General features: G+C 33.6%; 1 protein-coding gene across 2 annotated transcripts in view; it reads left to right on the top strand.

Moving 5' to 3' along the window:
- LOC134854659 (glutamate receptor-interacting protein 2-like) overlaps positions 1-17,147 on the top strand; it is a 132,033-nt gene that overhangs the window by 33,367 nt on the left and 81,519 nt on the right. For both annotated transcript variants that reach the window (XM_063871006.1, XM_063871005.1), the window contains 2 exons: positions 10,650-10,799; positions 15,988-16,068. In XM_063871006.1, the coding sequence (XP_063727076.1) occupies positions 10,650-10,799; positions 15,988-16,068 (231 nt within the window). The remainder of the gene's footprint in view (positions 1-10,649; positions 10,800-15,987; positions 16,069-17,147) is intronic.

Below are 17,147 nucleotides of genomic sequence, written 5' to 3'. Positions count from 1 at the left end.
AAAGAAACTTCTGATCAAAAAAACCTGGCAGCTATTTACAAGCATGTGCTGCTCATTGTATCATATAACCACCCACATGCGACTACATTCAGTCCCGCTACCATCACCAGAGGAGTAGTGTCGTAAGAGGATGACTCATCGTAGGTGTAGATTGAGTCGCTGTCGTTTGAAGAGAGGAACGGATTCCAAGTTGAACTCATTTTCAGCGGTTCAAAAAAATGTTCCCACCTTTTTTGCTAGTTTTTTTTTTATGGATTAATGATTTTAAGGCAGACTAAAAGCGTAGCTGGCAGAGAAGTTGCTTTTTTCTGGGTTGATAATTTAAAATGTCGTTCGTTTCTGATTTTTAAATTTCAAAAGTGAACTTTTTCATCTCATTAAGATTTCAACTGATGATGACTTATTATTTCTAATTATATCTTGCTTTAAATTTGAATAAGCTTTGGTCGCAAAGGATTTTTGCTGCAAAAAATGCTGCCCAGTTAATTGTTAGGCTGTTGGTGTTGCAATCACTCTAGGTTAATTGACGCATCCCATCAGAAAGGTTCAAGATATCATTATCACTAATTGACATGTTTATAATGAAGCCAAAATAATTACTTTTCAGTAAACGGTTGTACTTCAAGCCTGTAATGGGGTTTGAATTAATCTTTTTAGTGTCAAGATAGTTCAGGGAAAACTACATTGTAGCATTATGAATGAAACAAACAAGAAAAGAACTAAAATGTGCTGAACACTTCGTCGAGAGATAAATAAACTATTGACTATTGCAAGTTATTGCGGAAAATAAAAATCATTTTTGGCTCCTTCATCTGACACTGCAGCCAAAACGTGTAATAAGTTACTAATTGTTTTACAGTTGCAAATAAAAAACTCTAGCAAAAACGTCAAAGTAATTTAGCCTGTCGAGTGACCCCTCAAAAGCAGAGATAATCAATTTTAGTTTTGCACGCATTACTCACAAAAACTAATCGCAAACTTTTATTGCAAATAAAAATTAAACATTTTTTTGTTAGGTTATCAACCTAAAAGTGCCATTTTAGTCTTAGAAAAAACTTGATTCAACGACTGATTTTCTTTAATGCAAATTTTGCCGGCAATCAAAATGTTAGTATGTCCAATAAACATCAAAAGTACCCGTGAAAGTGTTTTTAAATTTTACTGGCATGTTTCGTGAAAAATAGCAAGAAAAATGGTTGTGCATTGCGCCCTTTCTAGACCAAAGACCAAAAAGCAGGATTAACTCCAACTATATATTATCTGAGAATTGGTTAACCACTAATAAGGTTAATCTTCGTCAATGACAACAACTGGAACATAGTCCAAAAAAGTCAATCTGTTTTGGGCTCGTCGTTAGTGACTGGTATTTTCTTACCTAATGTGCCGTGAAAAAGTTGTTCAGCAAACTGTAGCCTTTAATGTCAAAAAACTTGTGGTGATGAGCGGGACGAATAGTTTATTTGAAAAAAAAAAACAACAACCGTTTAAGGACGGAACTTGAAATTGTCGAAGAGATGGAATACCTAATTTGTAGGTACATGACCTGTGATATAAAAGTGACAATTATGGGATTGATTCGACGGAGAAATCGATATGATACATTAAGCGACTGAACAAGTGTTTACAGATTCTGGCAGAAGCATACGGAATCCAGTTCGTGTAAGCCACAAAGCTTAGATTCCGACGATATATAATATATCAGTCGACGGCCTACATTGCAAACCAGAGAGCATACGGCACCTTGTTCAAGGTTTCCGATAGCATTCAGAAAACTGTAGACTTGGAAAATTTTTCGTTTTTACGTATTTAAAAAAAACTAACAGGAAGATGTTTAGTATCAAAAATAGGAAGCCGCTTCGGGCTTTATTTGTGAAACGAACATATCCGACGTGAATTTTAGCAGAGAAGGTCGCTTGAGATTTCTTGGCTATGCAGAAATTGAAACACTTTTCGGAGTCGGTTTTAGGCATTGAAAAAAAAACAGAACAGAAACGAAAACGGAAGCAGCGAGTTATGATAAGGAACAATATGGAAGCCGCTTCAGGCTGCAACGAGAGGCTCTTGAAAATAAAGACTATTTTAACAACGAGAGGCAAAAAAAAATTATGACGGCAAATTTTACACCTTCGAATCCAAAAGAAGATGGAAAACCACTGACTGACTGACTGAGTGAAATACAATAATTTCCGGCCAGCAGGCGTTTGCTAACTCAGATTTTGGAAATTGCCTATCAGTGTTTTTTGCAACCAGTGGCTATTCCAATGTTATACAAGTTAAAAAAATATATATTTCGTCAGCAGATTGGACATCTAAATCGTATTTGTTTTCAATTGATAGCACTACCACACATTCGATTGCTAATTTTATACTGCTACTCATTATACTGCTATTTACGTAATAACACTGGCTTTTAGTACTATTCTATACTTTTCAGCTGGTGGCCAGTTCATTTTCCGAAATCTTACAAAAAACAATATCACTGCACTAGATTGCACGCCAGTCTTCAAATTTTTTGTTCCTTTGTTTCTTCTTTCTCATAAACTCTCCAAAATTTCCTTTTTTTTACAGTTCTTAAAGTTGGATTAATTCAGTAGCGTTCATTGAGTAGCGTTCATTTTAAAAAAGAAAGATGCATTTTTTAAAAAAAATCAAAAGATTGTATATATTTTTCATAAATTTTCCTCCCACACGCTATGAAAAGAACAGAGTAATAAATATCGCATATACCAAGCTAATAAATACACTAAAAACACGCCTCAGTTCAATTTGAAACGATTTATAAAACGGGTTAGTTTTCTGCTTACGCTTTAATAGCACGAAATATATCGCGCTTTTGTTGTCCCAAATTGGCAAAATTGGCAATCTTTAAGCCTAATAACCTTACAAAAAAGTATATATTTGTTTTTTGATTTTTGGCATAAGCTGATTTTTAGAAAAAAAAATTCTCTTTCAACAATTTTTTGTAGCAATTTCTTGTTTTTTGATAGTTGAAGTTTTGCAAAAAAAATGGCAATTAGGTTTGATTTTTTGTTGTTCGATGAAAATGACTGAGTATTTGGTGCTCCGGAAGGTTTTTTTTTCTTCAGACAATTTTTTAACAAACTAGTTTTTACGACAGGTCTTTTTATATCATTCGAAAGACATTATTGTCTTAAAGTCTATTTTAAAAACATCATATTTTAACCGTGACTTTCTTTTCGTAAAGTTATAGGATTTTAATTATAGCTACTCGGCCAATTTGGGACAACTAACACGCGATATGTTCCGCGCTGTTAAAGCGTAAGCGGCGATAAAATCTACATATAATTTAGAATTTATGCTTAATTGCATTGGACGTGCGTTTTGGTCTCTTTAATATTTTGCGATATGGAAAAATACCAATTTTTAATTCGATTTTCTAAAAAAAAGTCCCCAAAAAACTTTTGATTTTTTATTCATAAGTTTCTAAAATCTGCAAAAAAACTTCTAAATGAAATTAGTACTCCATAGGCCTGAAAAAGCAGTGGAAAAACTCAAGGCTTTGAACCAATTTAAGCAGTTTTGTTGAATCACTTATGTGCACGCTGTTGATTAATAAGCCAATTAATTGATCCAGATAAAACTTCACTAGGTTCAAACAAGGCTACTTGTATCAAGTATATTTGTTATACAATAACAAAAGTCAATTTGTTTTCAAATTTTAAAAATACGGAACTTGGCCTATTGCATATTGCACCTTTTTGGGTAATAAATGGTACAAACTGCTTTTACTAACGACTTGTTTTGGCAAATCAGTTCTCTAGATTGTTACCCCTATTTAACTTGTCTCAACCCTGTTTTTTTGCTATCCATGCTTTTGACATGCTAGAGAGACTCTACATGAGTTTTTTTTGGGCGGGGAAAAATCACCTCCCATTCATCCGTCCGGAAAAACATTTTCCGAACAAAACCCATTAAACTTGAAAATTGAAAGCCGTTTTTCTTCTGGGTTGATTTCAAGTGAAAAGTGTTGCAAAGTTCAGGTTACCCACAAAACCTTTTTTGGCTTCGGTAATTTGGACGAATTTGGGCGCAACAAGCTTTAAGAAGGGTATCGTTTTTAAATTATTGTATAAACTAATTTTTTATAGACAAAAAAGGTCGTTTTTTTTATATAAAACATCAATTTTTTTATTTGAAAACAATTTTTAAATGATTTGCAATTTGTTTGGATTTTGGAGAGTGCATCCTTATTAAAGATTGTTGAGCTACGCAAAATGCTCACTGTCAGTTTTTAACTCGGTAATTTGGACGTGATTTTTTAAATTAATTTACGCCCATTACGCACAAGTTTACCAAACTATCAAGTTATTTACCGACATAAGTTTATGAAAGTGAGCATTTTGCGTAGCTCAACAATATTTATTAAGGGTATACTTTTCAAAACATTGGAAAACGTTTAAAAATTGTTTTCTAATAAAAAAAATTGTTGTTTTATAAATTAAAACTACTTTTTTTGTCTATCAAAGAAAATTTAACTAATTAATTCAATATTTTAGAGATTATACCTTTTTTAAAGTTTATTGGTCTGGTAAAAGGCTAACTTTGATGTGTTTATGTCAAAAATTGACTTGGTCATTTTGGCACAGTTTTTTAAACTAAAAAAGCCAAAAAAAGATCCATTTTTGGGAAAAAGTTTTGGGCCCGAAGTTCGCGAAGCAAAATGCACCACATTAAATCTACTGATAACCTAAGCATGTTTTGTCTTCATATTTTTTGTCTAAAATTGACCGAGTTTTAGAAAAACGTGTTTTAAATTTGAAGTTTTAAGCGTTTTTACGGATAATTTAAATCAGCACTGTAACCTGAAAATATAAAAACTGTGGAAACTTCATGACAATTATACTGCTTGACAGAAAGATTCACTCAATAAAATACCAATAGTCGAGAAAATTGCAAAACAGTCCCGAAACGATTTGGTATTGCAGGTTCTGTCGATGAGCAATAGTCGAGACAGTGAGTTAAAGCGTGGGCGGAACGGATGGTGTAGGGTTGTGATGTTAAAGTTTCTCTTCCTCTGTAAATCACTTTTTTTGCAATTGCCAAATTGTAAAGTTGATATTTGACACAGCAGACCATTGCTTTTAAAGCCCTGTCTCTGCTTTTATACATTTAACTTGATGAGTGGGTGCTTTTCTTTTACTTCCTGTGCTTTTTTTCTTAGCTGTCAGAAACTAAAAAACTAAACCATGTTAATGTGAGTCCTCAGGAGAGTGGAACTGGGGATAGTTGAGGTAAAGTTGAGGGAAAATTGAGAGCAATTCAGGATGGCCAAGTCATCGTATAATCATTGGTCAGGACAATTCAGGATACGAGAGCATCGCTGAAACCTTTTTTTGGGAGGGAGGGTCAAATTGTTCAGTACAGGAGGAGGGTGATACAGGGTGGTAGGGTATTGCAAGTTGTTCGTTAGAAGGGCGATTCAGGATATAAAGGTATCGCTTAATCCTTCCTCGGGGAAAATCCTTCATTCCAGCCAATAAGAATGCGGGTGATTCGGGATAGAAGCTGTCGCCAGATGTCAAGCTCTCAAAAAACTTGTTTGTAAAAACTACTTCTATCTTAATTTCTAATTTGATATCTTAGTGGCAAGGAGTTAAAAGTCAAAGAAAAGTTATTAACAAGAAGATTGCCGACAAACTATGAGCTATTAACAAGAAGTTTGCCGACAAATCATGTTTGGGTTGGGAAATTGAAAATTGAGTTCTTGCATGTATTTAGGTATAAATATTGAACCAAAATTAATTTTTATTGAGCACATTTCATCAATTAATAAAAAGTTGTCTAGATTCTGGGGATTAGTTTATAAGGCTACGCTGTATTTTTCAAAAACACAATTGCTTCATTTTTATACATCATATGCTGAATCAGTGATTTTCTACGGGTTTTTGGTTTATGGTAACACATATAAAACTCATCTGGAGGAAACACAAGTTTCAGAAAAAGATTATGAGAACTATCTTTTTTAAGAAAAATCGGAATCTGTCTGGGAGATAATGAACAAAAAATATTCTAAACGTGTATGAAATTTATCTGTATGAACTGTTTAAGGAATTTTTTCAAATTTTGAGACACCAAAAAGGGGATGAGTTGTTGAAAAATATATATAACAAACTGTCGTGTCACTTGTAGTTCCAGCAAAGGTGTGCTACGAACTGTGCCTTTTCCTAGCAAAGTCGAAAGAAGTCTTTAAAAAGACATCGATTTCGATCATATGATATAATGATAGAATCTCATCTAACTCTCAAAAATATTGAAAGCCTGAAAACAAGCGAATTTGAAATATTTCTACAATTTTTTTTGCAAAAATTGCATTATAGATAATGATTTGCTCATAAAACCTTTTTTGAACAGGCGCCTACTTTTCTACTTGTCTTCTTGTTTTATCTTTCCAGGGCGGCTGGCGATGAGCTGAAATGTTGTTTCAACAGCCCTTTCAAAAAAAAATTGCGTTTATTTCATTAATAATTTAATGTTTCTGGATAAATCAACTCAAACCGGCTCACTTTTTGATGTGGCTTTAATTCGTCGCCATTTGATTTTCTGGGTATGGAAGGAGTGCTTTTTTTATAAACTTGGAATAAAGTTTTGAAGGAAGAGAAGCTAGTTAGCTTTAATTTTCATAAAAACTAAGAAAACTTAATGCAATTTGGTTTGCCTTATTTTAGACTTCTTATATAGGCGCATTAGTTTTTGCTTGATTAATTACGGCAGTAAGAAATTAATTTGTTCGGCCAGAAAATTGTCATACATTTTTTTTCTTGTAAATCTGAAATGCAGAAGTGTTGAGTAATATGTAAACAAGATGAATTTTTGAACTGTGTATTTAGATTACTTAAATTTGAAGAATTTTGACTTAAATATTCATAAAACTTTTATCAAGTTAATCAAATAAATTTTCCAGAATCTAAGTAACTTTGCGATATGCAACGGAATTGCAATCCGTTATTAAGGCATTGCAAAAGAGTATTGCAATCGGTTTTTTCCAGTAATCATTTTTCTCCGCATGATTTTCACTTATGTTCACTTCTAGAAATATTTTCAACTGATCTGGTCAATTTCTTGAAAGTTCAAAAAAACTATCACTTAAGTAATAATTAGTTCAAGCCCGTTTCAGGTTGTAGTTAACTTTTCTAAAAAAAATTTCTCAATTTTTCTTCGTGTTCCCTTTTTTCGTCTTAATTTATGTCGGTTAGATTTCCATTTTCTAAACGCCATTTTTTATCTGGTAAGGTTTTTATTGCTTTATTTTTTATGCATGTGTTTTTTTTGTATTTAAACAGTTTTACTATAACTGAAACTTCTCACAATTTTGTTTTCAATTTTTTTCGTTTTTGTTAATATTCAAACAGTTTCAGTTTATGTTATACCGACTTAGTCAACTTATTTTAAGAGATTTTGAGGGCAAAACATATACGTTTGGGATTATGTGTTTCAATTTGGATGGATGGTAAAAACTTTAAAATTCAAGGAAACTTTTTATGACAACAGTTTTGTTTTCGGCTCAACAGGTTTCGACTCAAAGTTTGACGCCTTTGTTGTCACTCGGCAGGGGGGAGGATCACTCGGAATTGGGGTGGAGGGGCGCGGGGTTTGGCGGTCACTCTGTCCCTCCCTTCTCAAGGTTTCGACCCCTGTCGATCCAGAGGTTCCCACTATTGTACTATTTCGAAATATCTTTTTTTGTGATGGACCCAAAAATCTTTCTAAAGGCGCCTTTGGCGCTAACATATACTAATTTTGATGGGGGAGTTCCCGCCAAAAAAAACGCAGTTATTTTGGTCATAGTTTTTGCCTATTTTGGCCTGTTTTTTAAAAATTTTTCCTGCGGTGCAGAAATATTGGCCAAAACAGGGACTTTTGGGTCCTTTGAGAGATCTCGAAAAATCAATTTGGTCGACCTAATAAAAGTAGACAACAATTTTTAACAATTTTTGAAAATCCGCCCCCACCCCTCGAGCAAATCATTGATCCCCTGCCTCTCGGTAATTTTCAATGACTAAGGGTTGTTTATGAACTTCGTCTGATACAGTTATGAAGTTCTTCTTGCTGTAATTTTTCAGCTTTTGTCAAGTTACTTTTTCATTTTTTTTTGAATTGCGTTTTGTTTTCATTCACCATTTTGTGTTTTTGCATCGCAAAATTGTTGCAAAGCTCCGTTTCACCTGTGTGTCAAATTTTTTTTTTAGTTTCTAGTAATATTTTAAGATTTCCAAAGATTTAAGTTTTGGTTAACCATTTTTGTATAAACAGTTGTCCAAGGGCGGATTTAGGGAGGGGATGCCCTCTGTTCTCAGAGATTCGACTAATTGCCGACCCAAAGGAAGATATCTACTTTGAGATATTTTGAGATATCCATGTTTGCTTGCTGACCCTAGAAATCTTCTAATGGTACATGTGGCGCCAATATTACTTATTTTGAGGGGGAAGAGCGCTCCTAAAAAACGCAATTTTTTGGTCCAGTGTTCTTTAGAAGTGCTCAAAACGACATTTTTAGCCTGTTTTTTATTCAAAATTTTGAAACCCTTTTAAAATTCTTACTCCTCAATAAAATTCTAGATGCGCCCCTGCAGTTATCCCCAATTCATTTTTTGACTCATTAAAAAGAAATTTTACAAAATTTTTTATCTGAGCTAATGTTCTTTGCAAAATTTTAAAAAATACTTTAGCTGGCAATTAGTTTTTTAAAGCCTGAAAACATATGAGGCCAAAATTTGAAAGTCGGGACACTTTTTTTCTGTAGAATTTCTTTAACTAATCCCCTCAGGGTACCCATTAACGAATTGCTACCCGCCATACAGAAATAAATGCATGGTTAAGCATATGTTTATTTTGTACCTAATAACGAAACTCCTTTTGCAAGACATCCTTCATGTACACGACACTCGCATCCATCAACGAAAACAGAGCAACAATTTCCAAAATACATTGTGTGCTTTTTTGATGTGTCTCTTTTAATTAATTCCTTGAAGCAGATTAAAAACTGAATTGAATCTGGCTTGTTGCTCAATCACTCCCTAAAACATAGCAACAAAAACCAGCTTTAAATGGGAGGCCGCGCTTTCCATCAAAATAATGCCTTTTCAGTGCCATAAGCCCAGAAGTAATCTAATTACTGAATCGCATCTCGATTGTTGTTCGACTCTGGCATTATTGGGCGCCGCGGAGCGAGTCCATGTGACCAAGAGACCGTTTAATATCCGCCCAGACACTCTTTGTACCTCTTTTTACATCATTACGTCAGTAATTTTACACCTTGATAGGGGCGAGTATCAAAAAATGTTTATTCATTCAAGTTACCCAGATCTGTTTTCACGAGTTTTTATTTATTTTTTTTTGTTCCAAGGCTTCTTTTCTCTTACAAAAATTTCCCAAAACACTTTTTCGATAATTTTTGTAAACTGTTCAGATTGGTTTGCACAATTTATCTATAATGATCTACTCTTAGATGAGTTAAATCCACATTTTTTACAATCTTGTTTCCCGAATAAAAAAATTAAGCTCGGTTCCATTCAATGACCCCATGTAAGTTCTCTATGGATGGAGTCTCAAAAGAAGGAAGCCATCTCATTGTGACCGGAACCCGCTAGCATTTCACAATATCCGATCCTGGTTTTATAAGTAGAAGTAATGATGACTGAATACAAAATCAAATTAATGCGCGAACGTCCAACTGTTCTTTCGTCCATTGAGAATCTAAATTGACATGAGCTAGTCGGAAAATAACTGTACTGGCCTGATCATTTTTCGCACAAACTATTTCTGACTTAACTGTTTTTGAACTGAATCAATTTTTTTTCACTTTTCCAATTTCTCTTTTGTTCATTTTGTTCATCATTTATCAGAAGCCAATTAACAATTGTACCATTTTGCAAGTTTAACCTTTCGAAAGCTTAGTTTTTTTTTGCTATTTTGTTCTTTTACATTTGATTTCATAACAGAATGACATATTTGACTGACATTTACTGGTACTTTGAATAAATTGAGATTGTCATTTGGATTGGATTCCTTTTCTAGTCTGGAGCTGTTTGTCTTATACTCATTTAATACAGAATTAACCGGTCAATTCCACTCTCCTTAATTTTAATGAATCATTACTGCCGGATGTTCAACCTTAAAAAGGTAACTCAGTTGTCATTTTCGGTCATCCTTGAATCTTTCTCTTTTTTCCCAACCAACCTCGAATAATTTTTTTCAATCATGCGACGCTACTGCGCCTATACATTTCTTGCATTTAACACATCAAAAAGTGCTTTCTGACAGGTCTTTTAATTCTGCCTTTTCGAACATCCATTGATTTGACTTTCAAATTTCTTTAAGACTTCATCAAAAGAAAACTCATATTCATCCTTTTAACCTTTTTTCCTCTTTGCTTTATTCTGCGGTGGGTTTTTATACGAAGTGAAAATCATTTTACCACTTGGGAATGGACGCTTAGGAGTTGTTCGGTTTTCTGGGGAATAGTCGCACTGTTAGCCCCCTTTTTAAATACTACGTACAATTATAAGCAATCCAGCTTTTTCTGACAACTCTTCATCGTAATATTATTGCGATATCAGCTATTACTGGTTATGTTGGCTAGATATATTGTAATTTGTGTTGCTAATTGTTATGAGTTGTGTCTATATTAGTGAGACGACAGGGTCCGTACGGAGGCAGCAAGGAGACCAGCCCGGTGTCAGGGGACCCCAACAACCCCCCTCTCAATTGCACTGTGTCCGTGTCCCTCTCTCTGTACTCGTTCAACATGCAGAGGGAGACTGCCATTCTGGATTCACACGGTTAGTCAGCCATAAAAACAATTTAGATACCTAATTTGAAAATTGCTTGTTGCATGTAGCATACCAATTTAAATAAAGTACTTATTTTAATTTTCTTCCGAGCATTGAAAGTGGGGAGAAACTTCGTATTTGGGTTGGTTTTAGTTTTTTTTTTTATTTTTGAATTTTTTCCACGCAAAATTAGGAACCACAAACATTTATCGTAGGGGTTGTCTAATATATCTTACACAACTTACAGGGCTTAAGTGATATATCATACTTGAACCTTGTAATTCTTTAATTTAAATTTCAAATTTTGTCTGGATGACGAGGAAAAATGGTTTAAAACTTTGATATTTTGATTTTGGTTCCGAATTTTGAAGAAAAAGGCAGAATATTTATGCTCGGGTGGCTTTTTATTCTCCAGACAATTTTACGAGGGTTCTTTTTAAATCAGGCGAAAGTTATTGTAGTCATGAGCTCCAATTGATAAAGATGTTTCACATGTGATCCTTTTTTTGTGAAGATATGAGGGTTTAAACATAGCCAAAATGGCCAATTTGGGACAATTAACGCGCTATACTTTTCGCACTATTAACACGTAAACGGAAAACGGACATTCAATCTGTTTTACAAATTGTTCCAAATGGGTTGTAGTAGGTTATTTGTCATAGCTTCTACAATGCTAGGAGCGAAATTTATCAAATTCTACGTTACTTAAGAGCATAAATCCATTTTTTTTTGAAAATTTTGTCATTTTCTTATTTAAACAATTGCTCCATAGATCTTGGAAGGCAGTCGGAACTTTCAGGGTTTGGCCCTGATACGAGTAGTTTTGTTCTTTTATGAGAAAAACTTTCTTCAAATATACCGAAGTTACAATTACTAGCAAAGATATTTGTGGAACCCATATTGAGCACAAAAAAAAATTTAAGACACAAATTGCACGAAAAACCCTCGAAAAACAGGCCAAAAATGGCACAATTTTTAATGAACTTTAGGTCAAAATTTTCAATTTTTTCGAGAAAACGTGAAACCTTATTTTGCGAGACGCAAGATCAAGCCTATAAGACCCAGATTAGTTAATAAAAGCAGCCCCAGAAGATCAACAGAGAAAAATTCGCGTCCCAACCCAAACCTCTGAAATCCACCAAAAAACAAGAATCTAGGAAAACAAAGCTAGGGTAAAAAATCAAAATTCTAAGCATGTTGGGCCCTAGAAATGACAATTGGCTAGGACTAGGATAAAAAGTTAGATGAATACATTTTAAATTGCGCTAGGGAGAAATTTTTTAAGATTTCAATACAAGGAAAAACAAAGAAAAAGCAAAGTGAAAAAAAAACTGTATGATAGCAGAGTTTGAGCGTAGCAGTACTTTGCACCCCGATAAACACGAACTGCAACCTCCACCGAATATATGGACTACTTTTTAGTATTATGCAAGGATTGCTTAACATGCCAATCAAACAAAAAACACAAGTTTATTGTCAACCCACTAAAGAATCAATATGTTATAATCTACCACTACATACCCACGATGAAGATCACTTTCATCATCCACAAATTTTTGAATTAGCTTCCTGTTCACACACCGAATGGATTTTAAACAGAGACAAAAATCACAACAAAAACTACCAGAAAGTAACAAAAAAAAATTATTACAAAGAAAAAATATTAATTCCCAAATAAATTCCCAATTTACCCCAGCTAAAAATTTAAAAGTCGTAACATATGTTTTAATTCCAAATTTTACAACACAAAAATGAATTTCTAAAAAATTACAACCACTCCGAAGAGGACCGTATCAAATAATTGATAAACCCACTGATGTAACATACAAACTTTTAGGCTTAAACAAAAAAAATCGTTCAACATCTAAACACTAAACAATCTTTTACCTTATTACCCAAAAGAGTACGCACTTCAAGAACTTACTCAACTATACTCTTTTACATGACTTAAAGATATTCAAAATAGCTCAGAACAACATCAAAATCAAAGCACTGATATGTACGCCATCTAAAAACAATTAGATAAAAAGGACAAATAACTTCCCAAACAAATATCAAAATACTTAGACAACAAAAAAAAATCAATCAAGCAGAAAGAAAAAATCGAAAATTAGAAGACAATCTATATCACAAGATCGAAAAGAAAAATCTCCACATAGACAATCATCGCGACTTTGTAATCAGCCACGAAAAGATTACAAAACATTCATCCCGCTATCTAAAATATTAAAGAAAGTTGAATTTCAAAACCATTTTAAATCAATTAACATTTTCACCTCTTGAAGATATTTTTATGGACAGAACATTTTCTCAAAATTCTTGCTGGAAAGCACTCGAACAAACTAGTTCAATTTCAGCCAATAAGAACCTTTCCGAATCATCACCCCATTTTTGACACGACTTCTTTAGCCGACAAATAATAACCTTCAAGCGTATCTCTAACTATAACTTTAAGACCTCCAGGTCAAAAATAAGCAACCCGCTCAAATTTGACAACTGAAATAAACAAAACCTCAATATTACGACCCTCCCCTATCAACTAGAACAAAAATCAACAATATTGTCCCAGCTAAGACCTCGAAATACCCTCAAGCAAAAATATTAAATTAGCCTAAAGAACAATATCGACATGATCATTTAGCCTAAAGTACAAATAATTCTCAAATACACACAATCATTCAATGAATAAAAAAATAAAACTAGGAAGTCCCTTAAAAGCCCTCCAAACTTCCCCTCAGCAAAAATTGCTTAAACCCAACTTAATTGTCAAAAAACCAATAAATAACCCGACCACACTCGAATTGCTTTGGCCACTTCTCCAAACTAAATACATCATTCGCTTACTAGCTAAACTAATAACATCATCAGAAATAATCCACGACGTTTTTCCCCATGGATTCTTCCCCGACGAATAAGGTAAGTACGAATTGAACAAATTATTCTAATAAATTCGAAACAAAACTAACCATTCTTAATGAATGTTTTCTCTTTTTCTTTAGTCTTCACAGGTACAATCATCAATCATCTACAAAAAAGAATAACGAAATAAAAAACTGAAAACTTTTTCTAGAATCAAAAATTTAGATGAACCAATTGCAATAAATGAAGCAGTAAAATTTACCCCCAAAACAACACTAAATTGATAAATTAACTCTTTTCCCATATGCAATAAATATTTTTAAAATGAAAATAAATTGATGATTTCAACCGACATAAGAAACCTGTGAAATTAATAATTTCAAAGTAGTAAATTAATAAAAATTGCCTATAAGATTAAAGCAGTACTAACCTTTTCTAAGACGCTTCTTTGTAGTTTTAAATTTTCACTCGCCCATAAATTCTATCAAAATTCGCATTGCTCGCCCACAAAGACTTCTTTAAAATATTGAATTTATCTTTAAACTTTCACTGATAATAACTCTAACCAGTTTTAACATTTCAAACTTTCCTTTAACCCGGTTGGAATGGAATTATATAATAATCCAAACTAACCAACGCAAGCTTACTAAACACCACAAACCACAACCTAACAGCATGACTAAGAAAAGAAAACGCACGGTAACCAAACCGGATTAAAACAAGCTTAGAACTGGATGAATTATTCTCTCAAAAATAACGGAACTAAAGAAGAACGCTTTTGCGATAAAAATTAATACAAGATCATAACTAAAAACAAAATTAACAAAGATTTGTATATGTAAATAATACAATGCAGTATATAGATTACATACAGCCCAAAGACGAGCAGCAAGGAATTTGACAACCCAATCACACTCCCACTGCGGAATGGCAAAATACACCCGCTATGCTGCCTACAGTCACTACACTCAACGGATTAAAGTACGACTTGGCATCGCAGCAAAGGAAACCCATTGCGACAGAACAATTGCCATCTCGATGTTCAAGTATACGTACAGATCCAAGTCACCAGGCACTGCATCCAAAGTCAAACTACACGACACTCTCGAATGTGATTAGACCATTCCTATTCTCTAAAATCAACCAGGTCAACACTCATCACAACCGATCAGAAATCATAATATGATCTCCCGAAACTATCGTGATAACATCTCTTCTTCCAAACCAGAAAAAAGAATATGCTCGCAATCTCTTAAGAAAAACACCATATTCCATCCTAAACTACAAAACAACATTGAAAAGCTAAAACTCTCTAAACCCCGGATGGGTGGAACCTGATCTAAACTACATTTTATTATTGGATAAATTGGATATTTTATCACTATAAAATATTTAATATTAACCAATCATACTCCATCAAACTAACAACCCACTTATTTGTAAGTGTTGAAACTACTTGTAGTTTCAACACCAGAGTAATTTGAATTAAACTTAGAATACAGTTGTTCTCATTCTGGAACTAACTCGGATAAGCCAGTATACTCTAGATCTATTGAGCCTAGCAGAGACTAGTTAAACACCCTGAGACTAGTAGATATAAGAGTAAGATTAGGATCGGTATTAGACTAAGAAGTTGCACGAATCTATCCGGCCGAAAATAAGATAGCGTGACGAGCAGACGGTGTACCCTATCCGAAATTACTCTATGAGTTAGAGATCCATCCTAACTCATTTGTTCCAATCCTCCCTAGAAAGCTTGTGTTTCCAAGTATGGTATAAGCTTAAAGCCTTGTAAACCATGATTCGTGGTCAGGAAAAAAATCCCATAACTTTGTCTCAGTGTCGAGAAAAATTAGCCTGCTTTTTTCTGTGAGTATGAATAGTGTACATGTCAATAGAAAACAAGAAAAAGGGAGAATCATGAGTGGAAGAATGAGCTAATTTTACTGTGTTTTGAAGCGATTTTAGCTATTATCAACTCTGTATAGCAGATAATCATTCAGTTCACCCCCCTCTAATCGATTACAAAACTCTTTTTTTGTTTTTTTTGCTTACACTTTTTTTTTCGATGCCGAGCAGATTGAAGTTCGCTCTGCGAGTTTTTATGACTTTTATCAGAAATAAAGTTAGCGCAAAATTTATAGTTAAGTTAGAAACTAACTTATACTACCATGTATTTTTTGTTCTTTCATAGATAAAAAAAGACCAGTTCTTGTTGGTGAGAAAATGAAAAGACTTTCAAAGCAGAAATTAATCTGGTTTGAAACTAACCTGAATTTCGATTAGGATTTTCTTTGACTGGTAACAGTATTAACCGCGGTTATTTAATCTGTTTTAGAATCTTTTGATGGCACGGGAAAGATTTGTCTAGAAAAAGACGTTTACGATGAAGATATGCCGTTCGGTGTGACATTTGAAGGTAAGATGGCCAAACTAGTAGCAGCATAGTTTACCAGCAACACTACCAGCAACATAATGTCATCGGCATCATATATCCTGCTTCAGGTTTTAGAGGCGCCAATTTTTTCGAAACATTTTGTAGAAAACGTTTTCTGATATCAAAATGATAATTTTTGATAACAAACAAATTAATTAGTCTAAATTTTTCCAAAGGAAGTTTTAATTTTTAAAAAACTTTTAGAACTCTCATCAAAAAGAGAATGCTCAAAAAACTAAAACAATTTTTTTGTTCGGCAGAAATAAGACAAAATCATTTGTTTGGTACCAAAAAAATCACTATGATGAAACTTGTCAGCTTTTGCAACAATTTCATCTCAAAAATTTTAGAAAAACCTAAAAAATTGGTTCCGGTTAATTCTTTTTTTTTGACGAAATAATTTGTACAGCAACTGGCAGTTCTTTTTCTGAGCATTTGATTTTGGTTTAACTCAAAGTTTTGCCGATTGAATTTCCTTTGAGAAGACTGTGAAAACATATTTATACGTTCATTCTTCCCAATGAAAAATATGACAAGTTGTGCAAATTAAACAAAAATTACCCATCGTTTTGCGATTAGGAAAATAAAAAATCAGGAATTGTGTTGTCTGTTTCTTTTTTTGTTTTTGTCAGCTAACCTTCTGTTATTTTGAAAAACTAAGAATTTTGAGAAATTCTGAAAAACCAGAACTGAATTTAATTTCAGCGTAACCCAAAAAATACCGAATATAAACTTTTTTCAGCGGCATATAATCAAGCAACCGCCATTTCTGTAAGCCGCCATATATTGAAGCCGAAATTGCATCGGATTAAATTAAATCAGATCAGAATTACGTAACAATTGCATAACAGCAGCGGCATAATACTAATTTTTGGCTGGTTGGAATGATAATTTTTATTTCGGTTTGTTGGTCTTTCGGCTTGTTGGCTTACCACCGTTTTCAGCAGTGTTTGATGCCGCACATGACTTTGGAGATATATGTGGTCAATGCTGAATTATCAAAGGTGTTCGGGTAGAATGCCGTGACAAAAAGAAAACAGGCATGGGCTTGTTAAATAACA

This window comes from Symsagittifera roscoffensis, chromosome 9 (assembly GCF_963678635.1).
Source record: "Symsagittifera roscoffensis chromosome 9, txSymRosc1.1, whole genome shotgun sequence".
Lineage (NCBI taxonomy): Eukaryota > Metazoa > Xenacoelomorpha > Acoela > Convolutidae > Symsagittifera > Symsagittifera roscoffensis.
The sequence above is the reverse complement of the archived record's forward strand: the minus strand, read 5'-3'. Positions and strand labels throughout refer to the sequence as shown.